This window comes from Pseudopipra pipra, chromosome 17 (assembly GCF_036250125.1).
Source record: "Pseudopipra pipra isolate bDixPip1 chromosome 17, bDixPip1.hap1, whole genome shotgun sequence".
NCBI lineage: Eukaryota > Metazoa > Chordata > Aves > Passeriformes > Pipridae > Pseudopipra > Pseudopipra pipra.
The window spans coordinates 15,045,229-15,059,477 of NC_087565.1; the positions used below are offsets into that span (position 1 = coordinate 15,045,229).

The following is a 14,249-nucleotide window of genomic DNA, read 5'->3' on the forward strand; positions in this document are numbered from 1 at the left end:
GATGTGCTGTGTGTGGCTCCCTCGTGACCAGTGCCATGCTGTGCTGCTGCCTGTCAGGTTTCAGAGGTTGGTTTGGGCATTACATGTCCCCACCTTGCTACCATTGTCAGCCAGGGCCCCTTCCAGTGGGACAGCCAGTTTTCAGAGACAAATGGTTCCCAATCTGTGTAAAATCAGCTTGAGCATCATTTTCTGCCTTTGCTGGTGGGATGAGAGTCACTCTGCTCAGCCCCAGCATCGGGGTGGGCTGAGAGACACTTGGGAAAGTGCTGGCCATGCTTCCCCCATCAGCTTATCCAGGGTCCTAGGGGCTTAGTCACCCTGAGAAGATGGGGGGAGGGGGTGGGCAAGAGACAGAGAGGGTAAGAAATGGGGATGGGATTTGTCCCCTTGATTTGGTTATTTATCACCACCCTGACAAGAGTGCTTCTGCCTTCCAAAGTTTCTGTCTTAAAGTGCTTCTTTAAGTCCGCCCATCTCCCTGGCCTGGAGGGAGGGATGAGTTTCCTGCAATTCTTTATTTAAAATGGGGAGGAAATGTGATGAGAAACCCACAAAACTGGTGAGGGCACAATGCATGGCAGAGAGGCTCCCACTGCTGAGAAAGCTTGGATGAAGTCTGTGCAAGCTCTGTGGGCACATGCTGCTAGGATCAGAGGTGTCAGAAACCTGCCAGGCCCCAGGTAATGCTCTCATCTGAGAGATAACCCATGACTGAAAAGCTTCTCCTTGGTCTCAGTCCTTCTATTTTGCAGGCACTGCCAACACCAGGAAAAAGGAACTAAATTGTCAGGGACACAGAGATGTGAAAGGCTGAACCTGCACTCTCCCAGGGAGCTCCCCAGGGACAGGGCTCGTGCTCTGCAGCAGCAGTGCCAAACCAGCCCACGGATGCCAAGCTCCTTGCCTAACTTCATGCTGTACCAGGGAAAAAACACTTCCAGAGCAAATTTCCATGCTGCTGGGAGGAAGGATGCTTTATAAAATCCTCCTTCCCTGAAATGCAGATGTCACTTTGGGGCAGGCAGGCTGATGCTGGAGCTGTGGGCGGACTGTCTTCTGGGGGTAGCTGCATACAGGAGGGATGTTCAGCCCCACTGATCCCAGGAGATCACCTTGTGTGACCAGCCCAGGTTCTCGCAGTGCCGCGAGTGGGATGGACGTGGTGGCTGATCCCAGCTGTGGGCACTGCCGGCCCCAGCTGGGAGCTGCCACAGGCTCTAGCATGGGGCTCTCAGAAGTGCTGCCTTGAGCAGCTGCCAAAACTGTTGGGTCTGAGCTGCCCTGTTGCTGGAACGGCCATGGTGACACCACAGGACTCTCAGGACAGGGCGTCCTTCAACCCTGAGGCAGCAAAGCAGAGGAAATTTGTTAGTGGACACTGGGGTACATATGGGAAGAGTAAATAAACCTGTTCCACTGGCACAGAAGCTGTGGCTGCCCCATCCCTGGAAGTGTCCAAGGCCAGGTTGGATGGGGCTTGGAGCAACCCTGTTTAGTGGAAGGTGTCCCTGCCCATAGCAGGGATGTGGAATGAGATGACCTTTAAGGTCCCTTCCAGCCCAAACCATTCCGGGACTTGATGATTCTGTGAAACTCCAAAACTACTTGGGCTCATGTGAACCTCATGCAGTTCAACCAGGCCAAGTGCAAGGTCCTGTATCTGGGTCAGGGCAACCCCCAGCATCAGCACAGGCTGGGGGCTGGGTGGGTTGAGAGCAGCCCTGGGGAGAGGGACTTGGGGGTCCTGGTGGGTGACAAATTGGATGTGACTTGGCCAACTGCCCTGGCAGCCCAGAAAGTCAGCTGTACCCTGGGCTGAATCAGAAGTAGCGTGGGCAGCAGGTCAACCTGACCTGACTAATTTCAAAGGTATTAAATAGCATCGAAATAAAACAACATTTAATTTCAGAAGTGGTTGTTTGGGGCAGGGGAACATCAACTTAAGCAAATAACCCTGCTTTTGGGTCAATCTAGAAGAGCTGTCCACAGTGGGAAAGTGTGTCCTGATGCTCAGAGGGCCCCTCCTGTGTGTCAGTTCGTGCCCATGGCCCCTGGGTCTGTTCCTGGGCACTGCTGAGCAGAGCCTGGCCCCGTCCTTTCTGCACCCTCCCTCCAGGTATTTATCCACACAGATGAGATCCCCTGAGCCTGCTCTGCTCCGGGCTGGGCAGTCCCAGCTCTCTCAGCCTCTCCTCATGGCAGAGATGCTCCAGTCCCTCCATCACCTTCATGGCCCTGTGCTGGACTCTCTCCAGTCTGTCCCAGTCTCTTGTACTGGGCAGCCCAGCTCTGGGCCCAGCACTCCAGAGGTGGCCTCAGCAGTGCAGAGCAGAGGGGAAGGGTCCCCAGCCTCCAGCAGCTGTGACACTGCTCCCAGTACAGCCCAGGACACCCTGACCCAGGAGTGTTTTTTTCTCCAGTGCTATAAACTCCATCCTAGTGTCCCCAGAGCACCACAGCTCCTCTTTCCCTGTCCAATGATGCAGGTTAGAGAAATATCAGAGGGGCAAAGGGTACGGCAGTACCTGCTGAGAGAGGGTCTGTCCTTCCCTGTGCTCTCTGGGAAGAACAACAGGAACAGCAGAGCTTCCTCGTGGGAAGGGGCAGGAGGAGATGGAGGGGCTGCAGTGCCCAAATGTAGGGCTCCAGCACAGTGCCCAAATGTAGGGCTCCAGTGTTGGAGCCCAGCTCCCAGGGGAATCCCAGTCCTACTGGGGAAATTCCAGCCTGCAGGGGTCCACTGGCCCTGAGCAGGGAGCAGGACCCACTGCTGGATGCAGTGGCCCCCAGGGCAGGGCGGCAGCAAACAGCCAGCACAGCCCACCACAAATCCACCACAATCCATTTTTTTCCTTGCTAAAAATGAAGATTTACATATCACAGGGTGGGCAAAGGGTAGAGAGAATCCTGACTGAGATGGGTCAGTACCCTGGGAGGCTGCCTGGGGACTCCAGCATCCCCCCTGGGGTTCCCAGCATCCCTCTGGGAGTTCCAGCTTCCCCTGGATATCCAGCATCCCCCCTCAGGCTCTTGCTGGCTGATTGTTGTTGAAATTGCTGAAGTTTAATAGTATTATCATGTCAGTGGGCCTGGGCAGGGCTCAGCCTGGACAAGCTTGCAGTGGGAATGGGCAGGGAGATGCCCCACAGCCCCTGCCCTGGCCCCTCATCCCAGAGGCTCCTCATTCCCCATCAGTTGGGAGCTCCCTGGCTCCTGTGCCAGGCTGGGCTTGCCCAGGGATTTAGGTTGCCCTCATGCTGCACTCAGAAACCCAGTGGGATTTTTCCAAAGCTCCTTCCACACTACCAGTCCAGGGAGCACAGGGGGGTGGGAGGGCCTGAGGGGGCTCATGGCTGTTTCCTGGTTGTCTCAATTTGGCAGCTTTTTCCAGAAGGTGGGAGCAGAAGTAGACTGCTTGGAAGGATAATCCTGTTGGGGCACAGTGGCTGACACAGACCATTGGGGGTGTCCAGGGGGGGGCCTGCAGTGTCACCCACCAGGAACTGGCTGCACAGGGAGGAGAGCAGGCAGGATGAACCCTGCCTGGTGATGGCCCTGGTTCGGAGTGGGCAGAAGTCAGCCTGGTGTGAGAGGACTGGAGGGGCCAGGGGATGCTCCCTGGCCGGTGTGACCCTGCAGTGTGTGGCATGTGCATCCAAGGCTCCCACCCCTCACTTGTGCTTCACCAGCCCTAGCTCTGTTGGCATTAATGGAGCAAAAGCAGGTTGAGGCGCAGTTTCACTCAGGACATGGTAGATTCAGCAGCAATTAAACAAATACTTTAAGGAATTCTCCTTTTTTTTTTTTTTCTCCAATTTAATCCTTTATTGCACCACGCAAACTGGCCATAAAAGAATGAGTTTTGCATCTTTTCTCAAAAGGAAAGGATCCCCATCTTTTGCCCTGTGAACATCAAAAGAGGGGAGGGAGGGGAGCCACAGCACAGCCTGCAGAGGTGGTGGAGCCTAGCAGGGGGGAGCTGCCCCAAGGCCAACTCCTGCACCAGGGTGATATGGAGTGGGATCTGGTGACCTCGGGGTGTTGTGCCCACCAGCACACAGGTCCCTGGGGAATGCACACATGTGTGTGGGGCTTGGCTTGGCAAGGATGAGCAATGGAGGGGCAATGGACATTCCAAAAAGAACATCTCCAAGAGGACATTCCCAAGACAGGGATCTCTGCTGGCAGGCCTCTGGGCTGGCTGCTGGACAGGGTCATCTTGGCTTCCCGTAGTGGAACTTCTCCATTGCAGGAGCTGAGATGTGCCATCGGTGCTCAGAGCAGCTCTTCTCTCTGTCGTTCCCACTGATAAAGATACCATTCCAGGGTGTCCATGATGGACATGTCCCCTCTGGGCTCAGCTGAGCACCCTCTGGGCAGAGGGTGATGGTGTGACTTAGCCCTGCATCTCAGGAGGGCACAGAGCTATGGTGGGGAAATCCCATGGGAGCCACATCCCAGACCAGCAGCAGGCTTGCATGCAAACAGAGAGATTTGGTTCCCAAAATCCAAAAGGTGACCTTGGGCTCTGCTGTGGTGGGGGGGAGGCACAGGGAGAGCAGGGGCAGCCCAGAAGGGCTTCCAGAGACCTTGCCAAGCCTGATGGCCATGGCATGGTGGGAGTTCCACCTGGTGCCTCCTTGGTCATCACCATTGCTTGGACACACCTTCCACTGTCATGGGAACAGTGATGTGCCGAGCTTCTGCTCAGATTTCCTATCTAGTAAGACACCAAAGAAACCACTGGTGGTGCCTCATGGTGGTCTAAGGTCCCCAGGGCTGTCACCCACACCTGCCCCCACAGCTGCTGTCCCAAGGCCTAGCCCTGTCCCCTGCTCACAGACACCAGTAACCCGCCGGGGCTCAGCGATAGGATTCAGCTAGGGGGAAAGAGCCTGTGCAGTGCCTTGTGGAGTGTCCCTGGGTGGGTATCCCTGAATGGGAGTCCCTAGGTTGGAGTCCCGAGGTGGGTAACCCGAGGTGAGGGTGTTCCCGGGTGGGTGTCCCTGTGTTAGGTGTCCCTAGGTGGGTATCCCTGCATGGATGTCCCTGGGTGGATGTCCCAGGTGGCTCCAGGTGGATGCCCGTGTGCAGGTGTCCCCAGGTGGGTGTCCCTGGGTGGGTGTCCCCGGGGGGTGCCCTCGGGTGGGTGCCCCTGTGCGGGTGCAGCTCCATGTGGGGGTTCTGCAGAGCCGGGCGGGTGTGGGGTCTCCGAGACTCCCTCTCTCCCTCCCCGCTCCCGCCGGGGGCTGTGTCCGAGAGCGGGGGCCGAGCCCCATCCTCGCCGCGGGGCCGTGCGGGCAGGGGTCTGCCGGCGCCAGGTACCGGCTGGGGCTCGGAGGGGCGGGGGGACCCCGGTGCCCGGTGACAGCCGGGGGCGGGCGGGCCGGGGCCGGGGGCGGGGGGCCCGGCGAGTTCCTGCCTCCTCGGGAACAAAGGGAACTCTGTCTCGGCATCTGTCACCGCCGCCCACCCAAAACTTTCCGCCGCGCCCGGCCGCCCGGCCGCCGCCGCGGGACGGCCCCGCACCGGCCCCGGCACCGAGAGCCCGGCGCGGCCCATGCGAGCGCCCAGGCGGCGGCGCGGGGGTGAGGCAAAGATGGATCCCGGGGGGCGCGGGGGGAGCGGGGCGGCCCCGCGCCTTTGTGCGGGACGGAACTGGACGGGCCGCGCCGCCGCCTCGCAAAGTTTGCGGGAGCCGCGGGCGGGGGGTCCCGCCCGCCCCGCGCCCGCTGTAACTTGGCCGGCGGAGTTTGCCCGGCCGGGGGTGCCCGGGGCCGGCGGCGGAGTGCGGGGTGTGAGGCCGCGGCCACTTTGCAGTTCCTCTGCCCCCCCGTGCCCGGGGGGGCCGCGGCTGCCGCTCCCCCGCTTTGTGTCGGCGCCGCGGTACCTGTTGCGGCCGGAGGGGCTGCGGGGCCCGGCCCGCCCCGCACCGCCGAGCCCCCGCACCGCAGCCCGAGCCGAGCCGAGCCCCCGGCCCGTGACAGCCGCCCCCGCCTCCATCCCCGCCACACAATGACCCCGCGTGGTTCCTCTCCCACTCTCCAGTTTCGGCCTCTTTCTCCTGCTGAGATTGTTTTTATTTTTAACTTCCCCTCTTCACCGCTCCCCCTCCCCCGCTTTATTTGTTTTTTTTGCCCCCTGCGGTGCCCCCCGAATCCCGAGTGACCCCCGAACCCTGAGCGCCCCGGAGCCCCACGCTGGGGTCCCCCGCATCCCGGGGCTCTGGTCGATGCCGCTGTTGTCCCCCGGAGCCAGTCGCTTGTCCCCCCCCGGGCGTCTCTGCCTCTGGATTCCCCCCCGGCGGGGCACAGAGGGGGTGAGACCCCTCCGTTGGAGGGGGTGGGGGATCGGTTGGAACTCCCCCCTCCCTCCCCTGGCCGGACACTGCCTGATGCTCCCTTTGGCTCCCTCTTGCCAGGCTTTAGCCAGGAGGGACCCGCGGGCAGCTCCACCATGTCGGACAGTGACCCGGGGGAGGAAGACGGCGCCACGTCCCCTGACCCCCTGCAGTCCAAGAGGAAGAGAAGGGGCAACCTGCCCAAGGAGTCTGTGAAGATCCTGCGGGACTGGCTGTACGAGCACCGTTTCAACGCCTACCCCTCGGAGCAGGAGAAGCTCAGCCTCTCAGGGCAGACCAGCCTCTCTGTGCTGCAGGTAGGAGCCAGCCCCCACCCGCTGGGGACACTGCTGGGAACGGTGCTGGGGCCACTGTCATGCTGCATGGGACTCGAGAACCCCACCAATGCTCCCAAAGGACTTGGCACGCCGGGACCACTTGCCTCTGAAGGGCAGCGAGGAGGCAAGGGAGGGGATGTTGGGAAAGCAAAACCACCTGTATGACGGGTGGGAAACGTCTTTTGGGGAGACGTCTGAACCCCGGGGGACCAGCTTTATGGCAGTGCTGCAACACAGAATTTTGGCTGGCCAGAAGATGGAGTGAGAACTGGAGTGGGGACAGGCTGAACAATACCTTATTGTTAGTAAAAGCTGCACAGGTAGGAGGGTTTTGGGGAGTGCTATTTTATGCTGTTCCCCTGGACACACCCATCAGAGGCCAGGGTGACCACCCCCTGAGAACAGAGCTGGGCAGGGGACAGTCCTGAGGCTGGGCGTGGCCAGGAGTTGGACTTGATGAGCCTCATGGGTTCCTTCCAACTCAGCATGTTCTATGATTTTAACCATCCCAGGGGGGAGAGGCTGGGCTGGGCTTTGAGCTCAGGTGCACTGTTAAGTACTGGTTGGCTCACCTGGCCCCAGTTAGAGTGGGAGCATGTGCATCCCCAGTTGTATTAAGGGGAGCCCAGGTGGGGACTCCTGCCCAGGAGTCCCTTTGTCCTGCTCCCGGCTGATATTCTTCTTGTGGCACCATGATGGGTGCCCAGGCAGGAGCCCTGGCCAGCCCTGGGGGTGAGTAGTGCTTGTCCTTCCTGCTCTGGTGTGCTCCCTGCTTGTGGTTAGAGTGTCTGGGAGAGTTGCCTGCAGCTGCTTGTCCCTGTACTCCATGCACAGCCCTGTGTGCTTTGAGCCCTGTTCTCCCTCTCCCAGTCTGGCAGGGGGGAAATGAACGGGGGCTTTGCTCAGTTCTCTGGTTCTAGGGATACAATGGAGTGCAGGGGAGCAGGCAAGGGCCAGTGGGTTTGCAGCTGGACTCCTGAAGCTTCCTCTGCACCTCTGGCTCCTGTTCCTGTGGCTCAGCATGGTCCTAGTCAGCCAACCTGGACACGGGAGTGCAGGCAGGGCTGTCTGCTTTCCCTTTTCCTGGCCAGCAAGGCAAACTTGCTTATTAATTTTAATGTATTTCTGTAAGTGCTGGCTGTGCCACAGGTGTGTGTCGGGCAGCTGCTCCCAGGAGAGGCTGGAGCTCCTGGGAGGGCTCGAGGCAGAGTGGTGGGGGAGCAGCAGTGGGTTTGCAGCTGTAAGAATCTGGGCTTGTCCTGTCCCAGGCAGATATGGCAGTGCCTGGCACACGGTGTTACCCCAGGGCTTGTGGCAGTGGGACTGGCACTGTCTGTGCCCTGAGCCCTGTGGGACCCAAGAGGGGGGTGGCACATGTGTGGGCTTATGCTGAGGTGTGGCCTTGCCATGTGCTGGCTACTGTTTGCCCCCGTGGACCACCACAGCCAGCATGTGCCCCTGAGGGGGCTGCCCTGTACCCCTGGGCAAAGGGTCCCAGCCTGGTGACATTCCCAGGGCCAGCTGAGGACTGACACTGGGATTTCTGTCCGTTTGAGGGGATGCAGTGGGATACTGTGGGGAAGCTCCATCTGCTGTTGGGCTGAAGGAGTGGGACACCTCATGGTGTGGCTGTGGGGTTCAATCTGTTGGTGCTGATCTGACCTCTCCAAGAGCCCCTGGAGCACAGGGCTCTGCTGCAGCCGCTGGCCAATCCCCCCGGGTCTTTCTTTGTGCATCCCCCTGCCTGCTCCATTGGCCTGGGGAGCTGGAGCCAGGCACTGGCAGACAGGGAGCAGGGAGACTGGGAAGCCATGTGCCTCCTTTGAAGAATATTGGGAGGTAAGAAAGTGGCACCTGCTCCCAATGAGGCTTCCCAGATAGCAGCTTTCCAAGCCTGTGCCCTGCTGTGGGGATGGATGGGCTTTTCCTCCATGTGGAGGGGATGCTGCTCTTGCAGTGGTAGGAGAACAGACACTGCTTAAAGGGACGGGGTGGTGTGGGCTGGTGGGATGGCTGTGGTTAAAAAGGGATGGCCGTGGTTAAAAAAACAATAAGCTGCTTCAAAGCCGGAGCATAAGCCAGCTCCTGGGTGGGTGACACCAGTGGTTGTGTGTGCCCATCTCTGTGCTATGTTCCCCAATGAGAATTGAATGCTGGAAGGAGCATGGTGGGGAAGACAGGCAGGGTTTTAGGGAGTTCTCAGCACTGTGGAGTTGGTCAGGTTTTTTGTTGCCAGTGCAGCCCTCTGGTTGGGGATCACAGTGGTGGATGCTCGTGGGATCATAGGATCATGTCACGGGGACTCAGCTAAGGCTTGCAAGGGAGGAGGTTTGGAAGGAGAAAGGAAGTGAGACTGGTGCATTTGAGAGTTTTAATGCCAAATATTGTCTTAAGGACAGAAAAAGGACAACTGAAATCTTGCTGTGATTGAAGCTGTGGCAAGTTCTCTCTCTGAGGGAAATATTTCCCATAGCTGTTGAGTCAGGAAAGATCAAACATTTTCCCCCCTGATTTATTCTATTCTAACTGTTTTCTAGGAAGAAGGCAGTTATTTTAATGTAGCATTTTATATAAAGGTGCTGAAACAATCCATGGCTGAGGCTGAATTCATGGCAGCTAGGTTCCGAAGAGCTACCAGAGGTGCAGCCTCTGTGGTGTGCAAATGTTTGGAAGAACCTTTGCCGTGAGCTGTGCCCCTGCTTGTGGGCAGGAGGCACTGGAAAGTGTCTGTGCAGCCACTGTCCCGGCCCCATTAGAGGGTGGGGGGCTGCAGCTCCATCAGCTGATGGTTTCTAGGGCTTCCATCCATGCAGCCTCAGTGTTCCTGTCCAGGTCGGCAGCACGTTGGCACTGGCATCAGCGTGGAAACAGTTGGGCGTGCCAAGCTCCTGGATGGGTCACCTGGAGAAGGAAGAACTGTACCCAGCCTGGGACCTGCAGGATGGGCTCTGAGCTGGCTCTGTGCAGTGCCAAGTCCTCTGGCTGGGGCGATGGCAGGAGCTGTGCCCGCTTCACCTGTCTGAACCTGGGCACAGGCAGGGGCCAGGACTCTGGGGCTGTGCTGTGGGGTCAGCACTGAGCCCATCCTTCCCTGGGGGGCAGCTCTGCTCAGGAACCACTGCAGCTCCTGTGGCTCCCTGCAGTCGTGCTGTGGCTTGCGGGGTGGCTGGGCCCCAAGGCTGCTCAGGCTGTGCTCACTCTGTGCTGCAATGGAGAGAAGGTGCCAGCAGTGCCGTGGGGGCACAGTCCCTGCAGGGTGGGCTGGCAGGGCTTGGGGGAGCGTTGCACCACGGGCAGCCGGTACAGGGGTGCAGGGAGGAAGGGGCTGCCTAGGCTGGCGGTGCCAGGCAGGAAGCAGCTGGTGTTGGGGTTTCCGTGGGTGCCAGCAGTAGTTCTGCCTCTTTGGAGCCCCATGGGAAGGAGGTGCTGAGCTGGGGGGGGGACCTGTGGTAGGTGGGGTGTGTGGATGCTGTTTGCTGGATCTGGGGGAGCTGCTTCTGGCTTGACTTGGGGCTGCAACCCTCCAGCCAGCACTGTGCCCATGTGGCAGCCCTGGGCTGACCCCACTGTGTTCCTCTCTCCTCCCAGATCTGCAACTGGTTCATCAATGCTCGGAGGCGTCTGCTCCCGGACATGCTGCGCAAGGATGGGAAGGACCCCAACCAGTTCACCATCTCCCGCCGGGGGGGCAAAGCCGGCGACGTGGCCCTGCCGCGGGGGGCTGGCTCCGGGATGCTGGTGGTCCCTCCGGTGGGGGCCTCCAAGGTGCTGTCGGTGTGCCCACAGGTACTGTGCCACCCGGCCCAGGCGCTGGCGGTGGTGAGCACCCACAGCCCCGAGTGGGAGAAGCCTCCTGGGCCACGAGCAGAGCTGGACCCTGTCCCCAAAGCACCAGTGGGTGCCACCAGCAGCACCCTGACCCTGCTAGCGCGGGCTGAGGCTGCCAGCCCCACCCCCGGACTCTTCAACACGCCACCCCCCACACCCCCTGAGCTCTTCAGTGACGACTTCAGCAGCTTCCAGCTGCTGGTGGAGGTGGCTCTGCAGAAGGCAGCTGAGCTGGAGCGGCAGCGGCAGGGTGGGCAGCTGCCCCTGTCTCCCCACACTGAGCCCCCAGGAGCCTCCAAATAACCCCCGGGCTGGGTTCCGCAGGGCGCCCTTCCCTGGGGGTGCCTGACTCTCCCAGCCTCGTGCACCTCTGACCAGCCCATCCCAGAAGTGGACTCTGGCCTCCCAGGGGGCTCTGGTCTCTCTTGTCAGCCAAGGAGGGGAGAAGGACTGTCCCATCACACCATCCTCCTGCTGGGAGATGCGCTGACCGCTGAGGGTGGTGCCCCAGGTGACAGTTGTGACCAGACCTTTGCAGCATGCTGACCTGTCCCTGCCACGCTGCCGGAGCCGTCACTATGGAGCTCCCCTGGAAAACCTGCTGAGTTCTTCCTCTCTCCTGCAAACAAGGGTCCAGCCAGCACCATTTTTTCAGGAGGAGAAAGAGAGAACTTATTTTTTTAAGTGTTGGTATCTATTTTAAGGACTATGGATGAAAAGTTTTTTTGTCTCCCAAATCTCTGATCCCTTCCCCCTTTTTTTTTCCTTTTGTTTTGGGGGGCCCTTTCTGGTTCCTGGTCCTGACCAGGAGCCCTGCCTTGCCCAGGGAAGGGCAAAGTACAGATGAACTGGAAACCTGGAGTCTCTGGTATTTTATCATAAGGAAAAAATGGGACCCTCCTCTTCCAATTTAGGGTGTTCTGGATGCTGTCAGTAGAAATCTCTGTGGTGCTGTTTAGCAAGTTTTGTTGAAACATTTTCCCTTTAATTGTGATTTATTACATGATTATTATTTTTTTTTCATCTGTAAGCATTTCCACAACTTCCCCATGTTTCCTTCGAGTTCCTGCTGAATGTGCGCACGTTGTGTCCAGAGCAGCAAGTGCATTGCCGAGCCTGCAAGGTGCTGACAGCAGGCTGAGCAAAGCTGAGACTGGGAATTTTATACCAACTTCTTTTTCTTTTCTTTTTTTTTTTTTTTAACCTTTGGAAAGGGGCATGTTGCGGGCATGGCCAGTGCATTTGGTGAGTGCAGCCCAGGGCTCCTGCGAGACCTCATAGCCAAGTGCTGATGAGCTGCACTGGGAAGGCTGAGGATGGATTTGCTGCTTCCTGTCCTCTCCCTCCTGTTCTCACTCTCCGAGTGTGGCTGTCCTGTGCTGGGGACCTCTGGTGACAAACTGGTGCCTGCTGGGAGCTGCTGGGCCCCCCCAGCCTGGGCTGGGGTGGTTTTTGGGCTCTGGGCAGCTCTTGGCTGGGCATCTCTTGTTGTCCCTGGGTGCTGTGCTGGTCCCAGGGCCCAGGCATTGCTGGTTCCTTTAAGATGTAAGTTAATAGTGCTGTGTATGCACTGTGCTACCTGTCCTGAGAAGCCCTAATCACAGGTAATTAGCCTGATGAGTCGCATGACTAGAGCTGAAAAGGGCTGCAGGACCTGGTGCTATGCAGTGTCTGGAGCCAGCGGTGTTGGGGGAGCAGCACTGGGGGTGATGGAGCTGGAAGGGAAAAGCACTGATTTGGGGGACTGGTGTTCCCACCCCCCTTTCTTCAGAAAGAAGGTGCCAAGGGAGAGGGGATCCCCAGTGCTGGTGGGGGCTGTTGAAAGGCTTCCCAAGGTGTGTCACCTTGGCCACATGCAGTGCTAGGATGGCTCTGGCTCCAGCACTGGGCAGAGGGCACCATATCAGGTGAGTGGTGCCCATTGTGTGCCTGTGGCCATCCCTTTCCTCACCACCAGCCTTTGCCCTCTGTCTCTTTTCTGGGGAAAGCCCTGAATTTTGACTCCCTCCCTTGTTTCACCCCCCTGCAGCCCTGTCCCTCCACCCAGGGAGGGAGAGGCTTTTTGGCCTCCTCCCCCTGATCTTGCCCCAGTCAAACCAAAATGGTTTCCTTCCCCCAGGGCTGTGCCTGTGCCAGGGGCTGGTGCTGCTGCTGTGGGATGGACCAGGAAGAGTGGTGAGGGCAGGGATTATTGGAATGAAATTATGGAGGAAAAAAACCCCTACTGTAAATATATTTTTCTTTGTTTTTCTGTTGTCAAATAAAAGGTTTTTAGTTTTGGTTGTTTTTTTTTAAAATACGAGCTGTGTGTCAGACTGGACTGTCATTTGTGAGTGTCTCACTTGATCCTCCCCCACCACCAGCTCTGCCCACACATTCTGACACTCAGCCAAAGGAGCTTTGGAGCTGGAACACTGATGAGGTGGGAATATGGGGCCAGTGCCCGGCACAGCTCTCTGCCCATCCCACTGTCGTTTGGACTCAGGAGGTATATGCTCACTTCCCATAGGGTCTGATCCCGGTGTTGGGAGCCAGGAAGCATTTGGCAGCAGCAGAAGTTGGTGTGTTTGTGTCTTCCCTCCTGGTTGGCAGGGACAGGTAAGCCAGCACAGCTCTGGGGGCAGGAGCCTTGGGAGGGGTGTGAGGGTCTCGCAGAGCAGCAGCTCCCACCAGCTTTGCCACAGCAGGCAGGGAACGGACCAAAGGTTCGTACTGCTGCCACAAGTCAGAGATCCTGAGCTGGAAGGGCTCCTTGAGTCCAACTCCTGGCCCTGCACAGACACTCCAACAATCCCCCCCTGTCCCTCAGAGTGTTGTCCAAAGCCTCCTGGAGCTCTGGCAGCCTTGGGGCCGTGCCCACTGCCCTGGGGAACCTGGTCAGTGCCCAACCACCCTCTGGGGGAAGAACCTTTTCCTGAGATCCAACCTCACCCTGCCCTGACACAGCTCCAGCTGTTCCCTTGGGTCCTGTTCTCTGTGTCAGGGCTGTGACATGCTGGCAGCACAGGCACTGCAGCAAGGGGGGCTCAGGGTGCCCCAGGGGTCACCAGCCCTGCACACACAGGGCTGCAGTCCATGCCAGCTCCCTGCCATGGTGGGGGTGCCAGCCCCAGCCCCTTGCAGCCCTCTCACCCCTTCCTGGGCTGTATGGTGACCCCTGGAGCTCTGGGCGGGGGCTGGGCAGGGATGGAGGCACCAGGCCTCCAGCCAGGCCTCACTCCTGCAGCTCCAGGGAAAACCCTGGGCCACCACGGTGTCAGGAATAGCACCAGGCTGTCCCCCACTTTCCATGGGCCACTGGTGCTTTGTGCTTGTGGTGAGGGATGTGGAATGGGGCATGTTCCCATGGAGAATGGGAGGTTGGAGCCGGGACTCAGCCAGGGCAGGGTCTGCAGCCCACCTCAGGGGTCTGCAAAGTGACAGATGGTCATAGCTGGGGGAACCACAGCTGGTGCCCCCCAGCTCTGCTGCCTGTCCTGTGGCTTCAAGCAGCACCTCAGGGCTCCTGAGCTGCACAGAGGTGCCTTTGCCAGCCATCAGTCCCTGGGGACCTGCAGACACGACAGGCAGAGCCTCAGGGAGCTGGACCCACCACCATGGGGAAGGGACCCCTGGCCCCAGCAGGGGTCAGGACACAGCGCTGCGGGCGATGGGGCCCGGCTGGCACTGAGCGACGTTACAGGGGAGAGAGGCACTGGTCTGACCTATCCCACCCTCAATACCTTCCAGGGCAGCAGCTG

The 14,249-nt window shown here is 59.1% G+C and overlaps 1 protein-coding gene across 1 annotated transcript; it reads left to right on the top strand.

Moving 5' to 3' along the window:
• The first annotated feature begins 5,392 nt into the window (after positions 1 to 5,392).
• TGIF2 (TGFB induced factor homeobox 2) lies at positions 5,393 to 12,806 on the top strand. The gene is made up of 3 exons (XM_064674428.1): positions 5,393 to 5,591; positions 6,425 to 6,660; positions 10,270 to 12,806. The coding sequence occupies exons 1-3, from the start codon at positions 5,564 to 5,566 to the stop codon at positions 10,810 to 10,812; spliced, it is 807 nt and encodes a 268-aa protein (XP_064530498.1). The 5' UTR covers positions 5,393 to 5,563; the 3' UTR covers positions 10,813 to 12,806.
• Positions 12,807 to 14,249: the final 1,443 nt, after the last annotated feature.